This window comes from Lithobates pipiens, unplaced genomic scaffold, assembly GCF_037356315.1.
Source record: "Lithobates pipiens isolate NorthernLeopardFrog02 unplaced genomic scaffold, aLitPip1_a1.2 Scaffold_19, whole genome shotgun sequence".
NCBI lineage: Eukaryota > Metazoa > Chordata > Amphibia > Anura > Ranidae > Lithobates > Lithobates pipiens.
In genome coordinates, this window is record NW_027507764.1 from 251,244,686 (window position 1) to 251,260,904 (window position 16,219).

The following is a 16,219-nucleotide window of genomic DNA, read 5'->3' on the forward strand; positions in this document are numbered from 1 at the left end:
TCTTATTTAATCAAAAGCTTCTACTGCCCTGCCCACCGGCTGGCGACAAATCTCTAAACTCGGCCCATTTCCTCTTCCCGACATCCCTGACGTGAGAATAGTCTCATGGAACGTGAAAGGCCTCAGATCTCCTAATAAGAGAATGAAAGTCCTCCGGCACCTAAAAAGGTTGAAAACAGATATCGCCCTACTGCAGGAAACCCACCTATCCGCTCCAGATTTTCATCGCATGAGGAAACTCTGGGTCGGCAAAGTCCTAGGCTCCGACGCCGTTAGTCGTAAAGCGGGTGTTCTCATACTGATCCACAAAAACCTCCTGTGCGAGGTATTGTCCACGCACTCAGACTCACAGGGAAGGCTCCTCTCGCTGCACGCCCGCCTGGGGACCAAAGAACTAGCGATTACTAACGTTTATGCTCCCAATAACCCTAGAAAGTCTTTCTATAGTGACCTGACCTCATGGCTACTCCGGACCACCCAGACTCCCCATTTAGTCGGCGGTGACTTTAATGACATCTTACACCATACGGACGACAGATCCCCTCCCCCACGCCGCAGGGCGACAAGTGTTTCTTCTACTCCCTCCCACTTTGCATCCACCATGGATTCTCTCCATCTTCGTGACCTATGGCGCTTATCCCACCCAGCAGACAGGGAATATACCTTTTACTCACACCCACATAATATGTTCTCGAGAATCGACTATTTTTTTGGCTCTGACGATCTCATACCCAATTTGACTGAAGCTGAAGTCCTTGATATAGCTATCTCTGACCATGCCCCAATCTCAGTTAGTCTTGACAACCTAGATCTCCCACCTCACCCAAGACTGTGGCGCTTCCCCTCGTATCTCCATGGGAACCCTGACTTTCAACATTTTATGGCGAACTCCTGGCGTGAATACTCGGAAGCTAACTCCCCTCACTCGGACTCCCCGAACCTCTTCTGGGATGCCGGTAAGGCATTCCTCAGGGGCCGGATCATTTCTTATGCTTCCTCCTTTAAGAGGAACACACTGTCTCACTACAAACGGGCCAGTGCGCGACTACATCTAGCCCAAAGGTCCCTCTCCACTAACGATTCCCTTGTCAATAGAACCGAATGGCAGGCGGCCAAGAAAAGTTTCGACACTTGGGCAGATACACTCGAACTAACTAAAAGATCCCAACTCGACGCAACGCTACACAAGTTTGGTAACAAGGCGGGCAAGCTCCTAGCGAGGCTGTGCAAGGGCCCATTCCACCCAACGCACATCACTTCCCTCAAAGACGCGAAGGGTGCTGTACAATCTACCCCACAAGCTATTAACAAGGCGATGTTAAACTATTATACGGCCCTCTACCCCCCAGACCCCATAGACAATCCTGCGGCTCGTTCCTTCCTCGATAGCGTGGCGTTATCTAAAGTTACCCCTGAACAACTAGAAGCTCTCAATGCTCCCATCTCCCTTGATGAAATTTCCTCCACGATCCGCAAACTAGCCCCGACGGGTTTACCAGTGAATTTTACAAAACACTCTCCTCCATTACAGAACCCACTCTCCTGAAGGTGTACAATGGCATCTGGTCTGGTGGTTCATATCTCCCTTCTGGAAACCAGGCCGTTATAAAACTCCTTTCCAAAAAAGGGAAAGACCCGCTTGAACCAGGCTCATATAGGCCGATTTCCCTCCTCAATCTGGATGTCAAAATCCTGTCCAAAATCATAGCCACGAGACTAGCTGCCATTATACCCTCCCTTATTCATCCTGCCCAATCTGGCTTTGTGAAAGGCAGAACTGCCACCTTGAATATACGTAAAGTTATGCTTGCTCTGGAACACGCTAAAAATAATCTGGATGGGGATTTTGCCATTATAACTTTAGACGCGGAGAAGGCCTTCGACAATGTCAGTTTTGACTGGCTCTTTATGACTTTATCTGAAATGGGCTTCTCGGGGCACTTCTGCCATCTCATCAAAGCCATGTACTCCTCCCCAGCAGCTAAATTAGTCGCAGCTGGAGTTCTCTCGGATGAATTCCGCCTGCATAAAGGCACTCGCCAGGGCTGCCCACTCTCACCGCTCCTCTTTAATATCGCCCTAGAACCTCTATCCAGATATCTGTCCCAATCGGCCCCTCTCCACGGTATTCGCATTGGCCAACACGACCTGCGCACCTCCCTTTTTGCTGATGATGTGCTCATCTTCTCGTCGGACCCCGCTTCCGACATGCCCGTTATTAAAGAGGTCTTTGACGTCTTTAAATCATGCTCAGGGCTACGTATAAATTATGGTAAAAGCAAAATTCTCCCGATAGGGTCCTCTCGCAAACCCCCCTGGACACAACATTCTATCTTCTCAACCGCCAACTCATATATCACCTATCTAGGCATTAAAATTGGAAAGGTACCTTCCTCCCTTTACCACCTCAACTACCCCCCTCTGATCACGAAAATCTCTCAAGAAATGGTGAACTGGATGGATCTGCCTCTCTCGCTTCTGGGAAGATGCCACCTGCTGAAAATGGTTAGCTTTGCCAGGCTACTGTACCCGCTTCAAACCATTCCTCTGCTCCTCCTTTACAAGGACATTAAAATTCTGGAATCGGCTTTTTCTTCCTTTATATGGAGGGGCAAACGCCCACGCATAGCCTTAAAAAAGTTGCATCTTCCCAGACGCGAGGGGGGTATCAGCCTGCCTAATGTAAGACTGTATAATCTGTCATGTCTGTTACGAACTAGTCTGGACTGGATCTCTCAATCCTCCAGATACTCCAACTACTCCTTGGAAGCTGCCATGGTCTCCCCACTCTCATTGACAGCTCTCCTCCACTGCAGGTGGAAGTCAGTGCCGTCTCGGTTTCAACATAACCTCCTACTCAGAGACACTGCCATAGCTTGGAGGGAAACCAGGAAATGCCTCAAGCTCCCCCCTTTTGTCTCCAGACACCTTCCGATACAGGGGAACCCCACTTTCTCCCCAGGCCTACTCCACAAGACATTCCACATCTGGAAAGAGAAGGGCATCGCCAGTTTTGCTGCACTCTGCGATCTTGACTCTGGGCGCCCTATGCCCTTTTCCCTTCTAGCGGAAAGGTTCTCCCTCCCGTCAGCTCACGCTTTCCACTACAGACAATGTGTCAGTTACTTAAAGGATGTCTGCAGTGATGAACGTAAACGTTTCCCCCTAACCTTTCTGGACCGCCTGCTTAAAGACGATACCTATAAAATTTCAGACATCTACACACCGTTACTCCAGCAGGTCACTCCTCAATTGACATCCTCATCAGTCGCCAACTGGGAGAAAGACTTCCCTGACCCGGATATAGTAGAAAAAATCCTGCAAGGACTTAACAAAGTTTACCGCCTAACCCCGAACGAGCTCTGGAGAGAAACGCAACTAAAAATTGCCCACAGGGCATACCTTCCCTTCCTTCCATCCAACTCAGATCAGGACAGCACCAAGTGCCCCCTTTGTCTCCAGAACAGGCCCTCGCTGGCACACCGTTTCTGGTCCTGTTGCTTCATCTCATCCTTCTGGGATCTAATCCTCTCCTACATCTTTAAAGTTACCCTGCTGAAACTGCCAAAGGACCCCCTTCTTCTCATCTTTGGATACTGGGACCCTCTCCTGCTTTCATGGTCTTCCATCAACAACCGAGTGCCCTTAAGCGGCACGCCGTACAAACCCTCCCATGTGGACTGGTCTCTGCTGTGCCTACTCCTTGCCAGGAAAACCATTCTAAAGAGCTGGACTTCTTCTCTTCCCCCCTCCGTCGCCCAGACGCAGAAGGAACTCCTTTCACTCCTGTACAAAGATCGTTATAACGCAAACTTCAGGGACGAAAAAGCGAAGTCTCGTTTCTACGCGCGATGGCTTCCCTTCATATCTGACACTCTCCCTCCGGTGGACATCATCAACTTGGACCACTTCACCTTCTCCTATTACGACACTCGACTACCAATCTCGGGGTCGGTTCCCCCCAGTCTAATATTTGAGCTACGCCCAGGAACCTACTGACCCCCGGGACTACCTTTTGGAACCCCCCTACCTTAGGGACTCTACATGCAAACCTCGTATTCCCCTTCCCCCCCCTCTTTTCACCTTTTTATTTTCCTTTCTGTATGTCTTCCCCTCTTCCCCCTCCCCCCCTCTCTTTTTATTATTTCTTTTTTTCTACATCCATTCTAATACTCCTGCTCCTATGATCCGTTGTTTTTCTTATTCATGGGAAATATTATCCTGATATATATATATATATATATATATATATATATATATATATATATATATATATATATATATATATATATATATATATTACTTTTGCAACTATGTCTCACGCAAGATCCATCCAGTCGCTGTCAGTTTGCTGCTTTGTTCTACTTATTTCACTACCTTCCTCTCGGTTTTAATTATTCCGGTTTATGGTCTTAGTTCATTACGATAAAGATACAATCTGCTCCTATTTTTATGTACCTCATCTGCGATGATGGCTCTGCAATATCGTACTTGTTACTGTTGCATCTGTATTTGTGTTTTTACTTATTTCTCAATAAATACTCTTTAAAAAAAATAAATAAAATTAATGCCCTTTTTAAACACCTATGAGTTTAGTTGCGACCTCTGCTCGAGTATCGTTTCTTGGTATTCCAAGTTGGGTCCACAAAATTATAACCTCTTTGTAATGACAATTCTTACCCGTTTTCTACTGTTCTCTTGAACTAAGCTCCAGTGTCTTGGTTTAACCTCCCTAGCAGTGTTCCCGAGTGTGGCTCGGGGTTAAATTTCAGTACCATTAGCGCTAACCCCAAGCCACACTTGGGATTGCATTGCAGGATCCTGGTGCGGCATACTTGCCTTGTCCCCAGGATCCTGAAATGTCCGTGGGCTCGGTCCTCTGCCCGATGCCTCTGCGTGTCGGGCTCCGTTCCCTGCAAGCATTGTGATGCATGGCGGCAGTAAATTAAAAAAAAAATTTGAAAAACACATACAGTACATTGTAATTTTACAGATTACATTACTGTATGAAATTATTTTGCACCCCTTTTGTCCCTAGTGCTTTGTCCAGTGTGTGTGTGTGTGTGTGTGTATATGTAATGTGTGTGTGTGTGTGTATATGTATGTGTGTGTGTGTGTGTGTGTGTGTGTGTGTGTGTATATGTATGTATGTATGTATATATATGTATATATATATATATATATATATATATATATATATATATTATATAATATATACACACAGTGCCTTGCGAAAGTATTCGGCCCCCTTGAACTTTTCAACCTTTTGCCACATTTCAGGCTTCAAACATAAAGATATGAAATTTTAATTTTTTGTGAAGAATCACCAACAAGTGGGACACAATTGTGAAGTGTAACGAAATCTATTGGATATTTTAAACTTTTTTAGCAAATAAACTGAAAAGTGGGGCGTGCAAAATTATTCGGCCCCCTTGCGTTAATACTTTGTAGAGCCACCTTTTGCTGCGATTACAGCTGCAAGTCGCTTGGGGTATGTCTCTATCAGTTTTGCACATCGAGAGACTGAAATTCTTGCCCATTCTAACTTGCAAAACAGCTCAAGCTCAGTGAGGTTGGATGGAGAGCGTTTGTGAACAGCAGTTTTCAGCTCTTTCCACAGATTCTCGATTGGATTCAGGTCTGGACTTTGACTTGGCCATTCTAACACCTGGATACGTTTATTTGTGAACCATTCCTTTGTAGATTTTGCTGTATGTTTGGGATCATTGTCTTGTTGGAAGATAAATCTCCGTCCCAGTTTCAGGTCTTTTGCAGACTCCAACAGGTTTTCATCCAGAATGGTCCTGTATTTGGCTGCATCCATCTTCCCCTCAATTTTAACCATCTTCCCTGTCCCTGCTCAAGAAAACCAGACCCAAACCATGATGCTGCCACCACCATGTTTGACAGTGGGGATGGTGTGTTGAGGGTAATGAGCTGTGTTGCTTTTACGCCAAACATATCATTTTGCATTTTGGGCAAAAAGGTTCGATTTTGGTTTCATCTGACCAGAGCACCTTCTTCCACATGTTTGGTGTGTCTCCCAGGTGGCTTGTGGCAAACTTTAGATGAGACTTTTTATGGATATCTTTGAGAAATGGCTTTCTTCTTGCCACTCTTACATAAAGGCCAGATTTGTGCAGTGTACGACTGATTGTTGTCCTATGGACAGACTCTCCCACCTCAGCTGTAGTTCTCTGCAGTGCACCCAGAGTGATCATGGGCCTCTTGGCTGCATCTCTGATCAGTCTTCTCCTTTATCTGAGCTGAAATTTTAGAGGGACGGCCAGGTCTTGGTAGATTTGCAGTGGTCTGATACTCCCATTTCAAAATGATCGCTTGCACAGTGCTCCTTGGGATGTTTAAAGCTTGGGAAATCTTTTTGTATCCAAATCCGGCTTTAAACTTCTCCACAACAGTATTACGGATCTGCCTGGTGTGTTCCTTGGTCTTCATGATGCTCTCTGCGCTTTCAACAGAACCCTGAGACTATCACAGAGCAGGTGCATTTATACAGAGACTTGATTACACACAGGTGGATTCTATTTATCACCATCAGTCATTTAGGACAACATTGGATCATTCAGAGATCCTCGCTGAACTTCTGGAGTGAGTTTGCTGCACTGAAAGTAAAGGGGCCGAATAATTTTGCACGCACCACTTTTCAGTTTATTTGCTAAAAGATTTTAAAATATCCAATAGATTTCGTTCCACTTCACAATTGTGTCCCACTTGTTGGTGATTCTTCACAAAAAATTTAAATGTTATATCTTTGAAGCCTGAAATGTGGCAAAAGGTTGAAAAGTTCAAGGGGGCCGAATACTTTCGCAAGGCACTGTATATGTGTGTATGTATATATATATGTGTGTGTGTGTGTGTATATATGTGTGTATATATGTGTGTGTGTGTATATATATATATATATATATATATATATATATATGTATGTGTATATGTGTATATGTGTATGTATGTGTGTGGATCAAAAAACTCACAGATCGGATCAGCAAATAATAATTTAATTAGCAAAAACCTGTGAAAATTCCACCACCATATAGTCCCCACTGTAATATCCACAATCTCCCCCACTGTAATATTGGCAGGCAGAGTATTGCTAGAGTATTGGGGTACTGTAGGGTATGGAGGGATGGCTGCTTCCATCTCAGGATCTCTCCCCTCCCCTGTACAGGTTAGTACAGAGAGGGGGGAGAGGAACCCGCTTCATGACATGACGCCGGTTTGTTTACAAGTGATCGCTCCATCGGAGCGATCGGTGTAAACAGCCTGGGTGTAGAAAGATGGAGCTAGGCCGAAGCCGGGGCCTTTCCTAAGGCCGAGACAGCTGAGCGCTCCGCGGATTGCGGCATGTGCCGATCTGAGCGGGGTGACCCATTCTAATCACGGATCGGTGACGATCCGTTGCACCCCTAATGTATATTATAAAAATTTCTTTCTGCCTGAAAACTGGAGATTGTCCATAGCAACCAAAAAGTGTCCCTTTTTACATCAAAAGTGGTTTTAGACCAGCTAGAAAACACTGATAGTAAATTAGGACACTTGCAGAATTAAGCGATATCATGGAGAAATTCATTTTATTATATTTATAGTTATTTATTATATTAGAATTTTATGACTGTGTTTCAAACTTTATCATACCTGGGATGTCTACTAGACTCTTGTTTTGGACAGATTTAAGTATGTTATTGCTAAGAATTACAGCCCTACAATATAAAACGCTAAATTTCTATGCAAAATAATTGTTCTGCTTTTGAGATGCAAAAATCTGGCATAATCATACTGCCAGGGAGGCTACACTACAATGACTAGTCTGACTCCTGTGGTAAATCCCACGACTTGGCTGAACCCAAAATATGTAAAATGTGAGCTATACATTTTATCCAAATGTAAACATTGCAAGATTATGCCAATCTGATTTTTCTCATCCAGATGTTGTGTAAAAAGCATAAAATGCTGCATTATAATTTAAGCTGCTGTGCGTAAAAGCTTAGAATATTGAATTTTTAATCCGTGGTGGGTGGGTTGGGGGGGGGGGGGGGGGGTTCTGGTGGTGTGTGTGTGTGTGTGTGTGTGTGTGTGTGTGTGTGTGTGTGTGTGTGTGTAAAACCTAAGATGGAAACTGATTTGCTTAAGTCAGCTATTAAGATACTCTTAACAATGGCAAGCGGGGTGGATTTGATTTAAATCATGATTTAAATTTCTAGTAAAAAGGCTTGATTTAAATCAACTCTATTTTAAATCATCATTTTTAAAGCGCAATTGTCATCTCTGTCCTGCAGCTGCTCCTCCTCTGACCCACTGTTGACTCACCAACAGTCCCATTCACATTAATGGGACGGCTGGTGATGTCCCACAACAAGCTGAGGGATGTGGTGGCAGCAGGTGAGTGAATGCCCGCTAACAGGTGCTGCCATGATGGATCTGAAATGGCAGGTGCTCTTTAAATGTAAGAACTTATTCTTGCAAACAAAATGAAGGTTTCCTGTTTAGAATAAGCTGTCAAGTTAGTAAAACAGCGATATCCAAACGATTCAATCATACAGTTTGTGGTGTACAATGGGATAAGGGACTATTCCTGAACTTTGTTTTGTCTCATGGTTACTGTGAAATTGTGTGAATGCATCAATGAAGTGCATGTTGGCTCCGCTTGCAGAGCTTGGATTCATTGAATGACTTTACCAAAAATGTAAATATTGCAGAATATACAGCCTAATGCTACATAGCTAGGCTCCATTTCATGCTGCATAAACTAAATTATTAATGTATCTTAAATAGAAAACTATCTTTTTTGGATTTTGCCTCCAAAAGCATTTTATTAAAAAAAGTGATTAAAATCCCAAAAATCAGATTTTAAATTTTCATTTAAAAAAATAAATAAATAGATTTTTATCCACCCTGATATCAATAACCTATTCTGGCAAGATCTGGGAATCCTATTTTTGCTTTGTGGCTTGTCTACATGCACTGGGCCTGGAGGTCCACAAAGAGTTACAAAATCACGGGGGAGGGTTTATGCGTTTCCTTCATCGCTCCTCTTTTTTGTTTAAAAAAGCTACTACTCTTTAGGGCATGTTTACTTGAGCTTCAGAGGATCGTTTTCAGAGGGCATTGGACAGGTAGTGAGGAGAAGTTACAAATTGCACCACCACGCAGCAAACGCATACATTGCGTGCCATTGTGGGGCAGTTACAACACGGTGGTAACTCCCACCATATGTGAGCAGGGGGATAATTTTTGCAGCTGTATATGTACACTGCCAGCCACTGCCTTTCATATTAAGGGGAATTGGTTGGGGGAGTGTTTAAAAAACAAAACAGCTCCACATGGCTTTCTTGGGGAAAGTGTTCACAAACTGCAGCTATGAATCAACCAATTCCTTCTTGGCTGTTGTCAGATTAGCTGTGGGGAAGAAGTCAAGTCGGGTGGAAATGAATCCACAACACTTTACTCACCTAGTGCAGTTCAGGGCACCATTCAGCTTATGTTGATCTGCTGCAGCAGAAGCTTGTCAGGGGTCTGCTGCAGGCGCTGATGGGTGGATAAGAATCTGTCACAGTTGTGTAGGTGGTGGAACTTCTCAGGCATCTCTCACAGAACCTCAGGGCTTTGAAACCCTGTTATAACCAATACCTACTCCTATACAAAGCTAAAGATCTTGTAACTGTACTGCTGTCAGAAAATGAAAACCTTTTTTAAATGAATATTTTTAGTTTTGTAATGGGAACATGTGTATAGCCTTTAACGCTGGCTAAATACTATTGTTTAGAAAGAATGACCACTAAACCTTGCCATGTAACCAGAAAGTGAGTGAGCTAGGATTTCAGAGAGACGAGTGAAGGCGATGAGACCACGTTGTGAGATTAACAGAAGATACGCCATTACCATAAACTGTATAGGAAATTCAGTAAGTGTACTTGGCGTTATTTCAGATTGTAATAAATGGGTGATGCCTGTACTACCATATTCATGGGGCACCTTATTTGTCTATTGAGAGGTTTTTCTGTAAATTAGGTTAACATATATTCAACATGTAACCATTTTGTGTAGATCCCATGCTTTTTTATGCACTATTAAAGTATCCCCTGTAATGTGGGCAATTACAAGGGAACAGGTTGAAGGGTGGTGAGAGACAGAGGGTGCTGAGTAGTGAAGGTCTAGGAAGAAGCAATAAAACCGAATTTGGGAAAGACCTGGACCAGTCCTGGTGAACCTCCTTTGAAGAATTCTAATGTAGCGCTTATCGACTTATGGCCTAGTTAACTATTGTGTTTTCATGGGGGACGAAAGCATTCAGGGTGTGACCCATTGAGGGAAGAGTGCAATCGTGGATCCTAGGACGTCCATCTGCTGTGGTTATTGTTCGGTGCTAGTAGAGAACATTTATTGTATTGCTAAAGATCTTGCCCTACCTTTTTAGTAAGCTATCTCCTTCCTATTGTCTTATACCTACCCTGCAAAACTGAGCCCTTGATTCATCACTCACGCTCTCTCATACTGCATCTATAACAATGCCTCGTGTACTTGTTTTATTCCAGATTCTACTAGGTTCTGCTTATCCTGACAAATAATGCTTGCTTTAAACCTTGTCAGGGCAAACTCGAAAGCCAAAAAAGATTATTGTAATGCAAAGTGTTTACTAAAACAATATCAACATTGAGTGAAACTGGAATGGTGACCACAGAAACTACAACCTCTAACCTTGTCATTTTATAAGTAAACATTTTATTTTTTGCATTTGATTTCAGGAACTTCTCACAACTCAGTTTCACAAACCAAAATATGAAAATATTTTTTTAATTTGCCCACCAGTTTACCTGCAAGAGTAACAGGACTTTGTTTTAAGTACAAATAAGGTGTATAAGGGATGCATCCAGTTATTACCCTGGTGAAAAATACATTCCTCAACAATTGGCAACATGTTCTTGAATGTCACCTTCTCTGCAAATTCACCTTAAATTCACTGAACAGATCTTAAAGCGGAGTTGCACCCAAAAGGGGAAGTTCTGCTTGTTTGTACCCTCCCCTCCACTCTTCTTGGACACATCTCAGGTGTCTAAAGGCTATATTGGGGGGGGGGGGGGGGGGGCGGGGTTGGGCAGTTCTCAAACTGGCTGTTTCCCTTGCTATGCTGGCGCCTGCACCCAAATCCGATTTGAAGAATGCAATGTTTGCCCATGAAGTATGTCAAACATTTAACACCAGTTCAGTACTTGTAAGTTTAACATTGTTTGTTTGTTTTTTACTTTTTCATTTCCTTAATAAATGTAAAGGAAAAAAGTGTGTAGTGCCACCTCCAGTAGTATCCAGCCTGGCACATGGGGCATGGTGGCTGCTATCTCCATGAAAAGGGAACAAGATGTGCGTAACCATTTCCATGTAGATACCAGCCAGCATGCTCTTCAATATTGGGAAGTCTCCCCAAGACAGGGGTACCATCTCAAAGCACTGTTGCTTAATGCTGACAGCCAATGGGCTTTTAGATGATGGATGGCAGAAATGTGCCTCTTGTCTGCTCCCAGATGGAACAAGTAGGTGGTCACTCCTTCCTCTTGGACTAGTTTTAAGTTCACCATACATACATAATGAGCATTAGTAGAAAAAAGTTTTTTTTTTTTTTAAGGTTGTTGATTCTATGAATACTTGCCTTCCAGGATCAGGCAGCTTTCCACTGGTGTCAGAATATGCAGTGGCTCCGTTCTACTTCTCATCCTCTGGGTTAGAAGTGAGATGACTGCAGCAAGAGGTTTTGCTAGGCATGTTCCGTTTTTGGTTTGGGCAACCATAATATAACATATGAACAGAAAAGGGGGCATTGGATAAAGAGTAACCAAGAAAAATTAACTCCTAAGGGAAACACACCGGTGTATGATTATCCCAAACTAGAAAATGTTTCTTAATATAATACAAATTCCACAACAAAAAAGCAACCTTCACCACACCATAATAAAAACTGTTTGAGACAATGTTGTCAGAAATCGAATAAAAGAATAAGGACTTTGGGTTTACATGCATTACCCACTTGTACACCTCCTGTCAACCATTTGCACTAATTAGATGCTATGCGAAAAACAGCGATGGCCAGTATCAATGCGATAATGATTGGCAAAACGACTATTTATGGTGCAACTATATACGTACATAAATAAATATGATGCTTAATTAGTCAAATTGAGTCTACCTATGTGTAAAAAGTGTATGTCACGTGATTTTAAAAAGGATGCAGAGTTTGTTAGAAAGCCAGCAGGATCAGGAAGACAGGAATGCTCCTCCTATAGATGCAGTAAAGTGAGAGAGGAGAGGAGAGGACAGCGTACATGTCACTGATAGAATCACCAATTGAAAATAAAAGAACAAATGTTGGCTGCATACTACTTTTGTGTTCTTGAGTTTAGATGTGAACTACTTCAGAATGTAGGTGTTATAAATGTGATTTAATATAGTTGCTGCAATTTAGGGCAACTTCAGTATCAAAACTAGTTTTTTGGTGCTAAAAACCTGCCGCAAAAAACTATGGGCACCAGAATCCATATACCATGGTTATTTCTTTAAACTTTTGGTTGATCTCAGTAGGCTGGAATTTGTTTCACTTTTTTATTTTATACACCTAGGATCTAATGTTATAAGATACCACTATAGCTCACAGGGCTGCTTTATATCGCAACCTGCATTTTGTGGCCCATTTATTAAATGCAGGCTGTAATATGCAACCTGTGATATCCCACACAGTTTTCTATACTTTGCACTGCAGAGAACTGGAAGAGAGCCCATGACCTGACAAGGAAATAACGACTCTCCTCCCCAGATTTATTTTTTTCTCATTCATGTTTACTGTGCTTGGTGTGCTTCAGAGCATAATGCCCATTTGTGCTTTATATATGTATGATAGTCATTTGAGTGGTGGCATGACCATAGTAAGGATATATTGCTGCTTTATGAATGGAACCAACTGTTAATACATGCAGTGCACAAACTTTACTGAGATTTTGGTCTTGTTTGCATTTTTTCTTCTATGTTATATTTTAACATTTCGATGACCTAATATAGAATGCTACCCCTTATTAGAACAACTTTTGTGATAATCCTGGATTATTTACATTGCCATCAAGGTGTCCTTTATGTTAAGAGGTCTTGCATGAAACAGTTTTTTATGGTAACATCTGCAAGTTGTATTTTGATTGGTCACGTGTGACAAAATGTGCTATTTGCCTTTACTGAGTGTCTAACTTTCCTTGTACTGAAATGGGTTACTGTTGTTGAAACAAAATGTGAGCTGGTGAAATCTTGCATATACAGCCGTAGCCAAAAGTTTTGAGACTGACACAAATATAAACTTTCACAAAGTCTGCTGCTTCAGTGTTTTTAGATCTTTTTGTCAGCTGTCACTATGGTATACCCCAGAGCCAGCGCCAGGATGGAGGGGGCGGTAAAACGCACCTACCCATCTGCAGACAAACATCCTTGCACTGGCCCTGACAGCCAGCAATGACTGGGAGGTGAGCAGTGTTGGCCCATTCTGTGTATAGGTCTTGGCAGAATGATGCTTCAACCGGTGCACATCGCCCATGGAAGCGGCTCTGTTTTCTGCAGATAGGCATGTCCAGGGCCGTCTTTAGGGCAATTCAAAAGTCATATGCCCATGGCTCCATCATTGTGAGTATCAAAGCAGCTGCCTCATACTTGCCAACTATCCCAGTTCAAATGTCCTTGTCCCTTGAATTTTTAGTCCCGTGCTGTGTCCCGATATCTCAGTGTAAAGTTGTTACTAATGCTACTCAGCCCTGCCTATTGCCATGTACAGAAGACTCACCTGCAGACCCTGTGTTTACATGTAAATAGCGGCGGCATTAATATGTAAATAGCAGTGAACCGGCAGCATTCATATGTATAATGTCCCCCTGAGATCATATTCACCATTGCTTCTGCTGAATGCTGCCCACTGGGGAGGTAAAGGGGCAAGCTTGAAAGTTCTGCCTAAAACTGTAGTCATTAAGCCTAACATCAATCAGCCTGTTCTGCAAAGGTAAGCAAATTGGAGGTGGAACCCTTTTTAAAAAGAACATGGTGACATAGCACCGTGAATTTTGGTGCATATGCACATCCCAACAGATGTGTGAGGGTGTCATTAACAGTTAACGGCACTACTGTGTATCTGCTAAAGGGCAGCATGTTTCTGTGGTGCCAGGAAATCGATTTTTGCATGCGTTCGACACACAAATGGGAAAGCGGGCTAAATGTCTGTTACGTTAATGGTCAGTGTAAATCTACTCATTACATTGGGGCTTGGTGTATGATCTTTTAATTCACACGAGTGGCCATTGTAACGGTCCCCCTTACATTGGTGGTCAGTGTAAATCCCTATAACGTTAGTGGTGAATGTGAATCCCCATTACATTGGAGATACTCGCCTGAATAGTCAAAAATCCTTGCACTGGCCCTGGGTAGGCTGAAGTATAATTGCAAGCATTTCCTAAGTGTCAAAGGCTTTCTTTAACAATTAAGTTTATGCAAATAGTTAATATTTGCAGTGTTGAGCCTTCTTTTTCAATACCTCTGCAATTCACCCTGGCACGCTGGCAGTCATCTTCTGGGACACATCCTGAACCATGACAGCACATTCTTGCATAAAAGGTTTTTGTTCCCTAAGCCACTTATCACTTTTGCCTTATGGCAAGGTGATCCATCATGCTGGATGCAAAATTGTGAGTGAGCCCACTCCCTTAGCTGAGAAGCAGCCCCACACATGAATGGTCTCAGGAGGCTTCACTGTTGGCATGACACTGGAGATGAAAAAGTTGAGCGCCAAACAATTGGCAAGGGCATTCATCATAAAAAAAAAAAAATCACTTTAACCCAACCATCTGCAGTCCAATCCCTGTACCTTTTGCCGATAATCAGTCTGTCCCTGATTTATTTTTATTTTTTTCTGGAGAGATGGGGCTACTTTACCGCCCTTCTTAACACTATGCCATCCTCAAACTCTTCGCCTCACTGTGCGTGCAGATGCACTTATACCTGCCTGCTGCCATTCCTGAGCAAGCTCTGCACTGGTGGTGTCCCCCGATCCCATATCTGAATCGACTGTAGGGAACGGTCATGGGGCTTGCTGGACTTTCTTGGGCGCCCTGAAGCCTCCTTTCATAAATGCGGTGGAAATGGTTTTTCGTAGGATTTGGTTCATTTTCATGTCAGAGGGACTTTGCAATTCATCTGATCACTTATCATGGCATTCTGGAGTATATGCAAATTGTATAATAAAAACTGAGGCAGCAGACTTTGCGAAAATGTATATTTGTGTCATTCTCAAAACTTTTGGCCATGGATGTATACTGTATAATTTGTATATAAAATGTGTGTGTTTGCTATAAATAAATGTATATGACCTGCATGTTGCAATTTACAGCCAATATGTGTCTTGAGATTTTTTTCTGTGTTGAGATCGGCAAGAGTTGCAGTACAAGTGCACTTTGCTAAGCAATGATTCTTGTCTGTGTTTCAGAAACAAGCCAAAGGGCAAGATTTGTTCGACCAGATTGTATACCATTTGGACTTGGTGGAAACTGATTATTTTGGTCTACAGTACATGGATGCTTCCCAAGTGTTGGTATGTATCTTCTGCCATTGTGTCCCTGAACATATTCCTTTCCTATAAATAGCTCTCGCTAGGAAGCTTCGTAACCGCAGGGACCAATGTTAAAATTATAAATTGAATGCGGTATGCGCTAAAGGGATTGTGTAAAACCTTTTTTATTTAGTGTTTCTTCCTTGCTACCTTCCGATTTTATGCCCCACAGCGGTGGTTATATTAAAATAAAAATCAATTGGAGTCATTTCACAAACTATTGCAGAGTTGAAGGCTGCATTCATACCTGTTTGACGCATTGTTTTTTTTACTGCGTTTTTTTGGCACGTGCGATAAACACCCTAAGGCTTCATTCACACCTGAATCACGGGTGGCATCGTGATTCAAAATTTGCGTTACACCTGTGCAATGCCATTACATCTCCATGGCACCCAAATTGCAACGTTTGGTCAAAAAGGAAGCCGGAGCTTCTTTTGAGTGGCAGCATTGCGTGTTGCGATTTGCAGTGTGGTTTATCGCTCAACAATTACGGCAAAATCGTACTGATTGCGGTGCCGTTAATAAGTAATAGCATCGCACAAGTGTCCTGTGATTTGCTGTGATTTCAAATCACAGGCAGAA

The 16,219-nt window shown here is 42.8% G+C and overlaps 1 protein-coding gene across 3 annotated transcripts in view; it reads left to right on the forward strand.

The window, feature by feature from the left end:
- Window positions 1–16,219, forward strand: part of EPB41L4B (erythrocyte membrane protein band 4.1 like 4B) — a 770,758-nt gene that overhangs the window by 74,672 nt on the left and 679,867 nt on the right. For all 3 annotated transcript variants that reach the window (XM_077491916.1, XM_077491917.1, XM_077491918.1), the window contains exon 2: window positions 15,515–15,619. In XM_077491916.1, coding sequence (XP_077348042.1) covers window positions 15,515–15,619 — 105 coding nt within the window. The remainder of the gene's footprint in view (window positions 1–15,514; window positions 15,620–16,219) is intronic.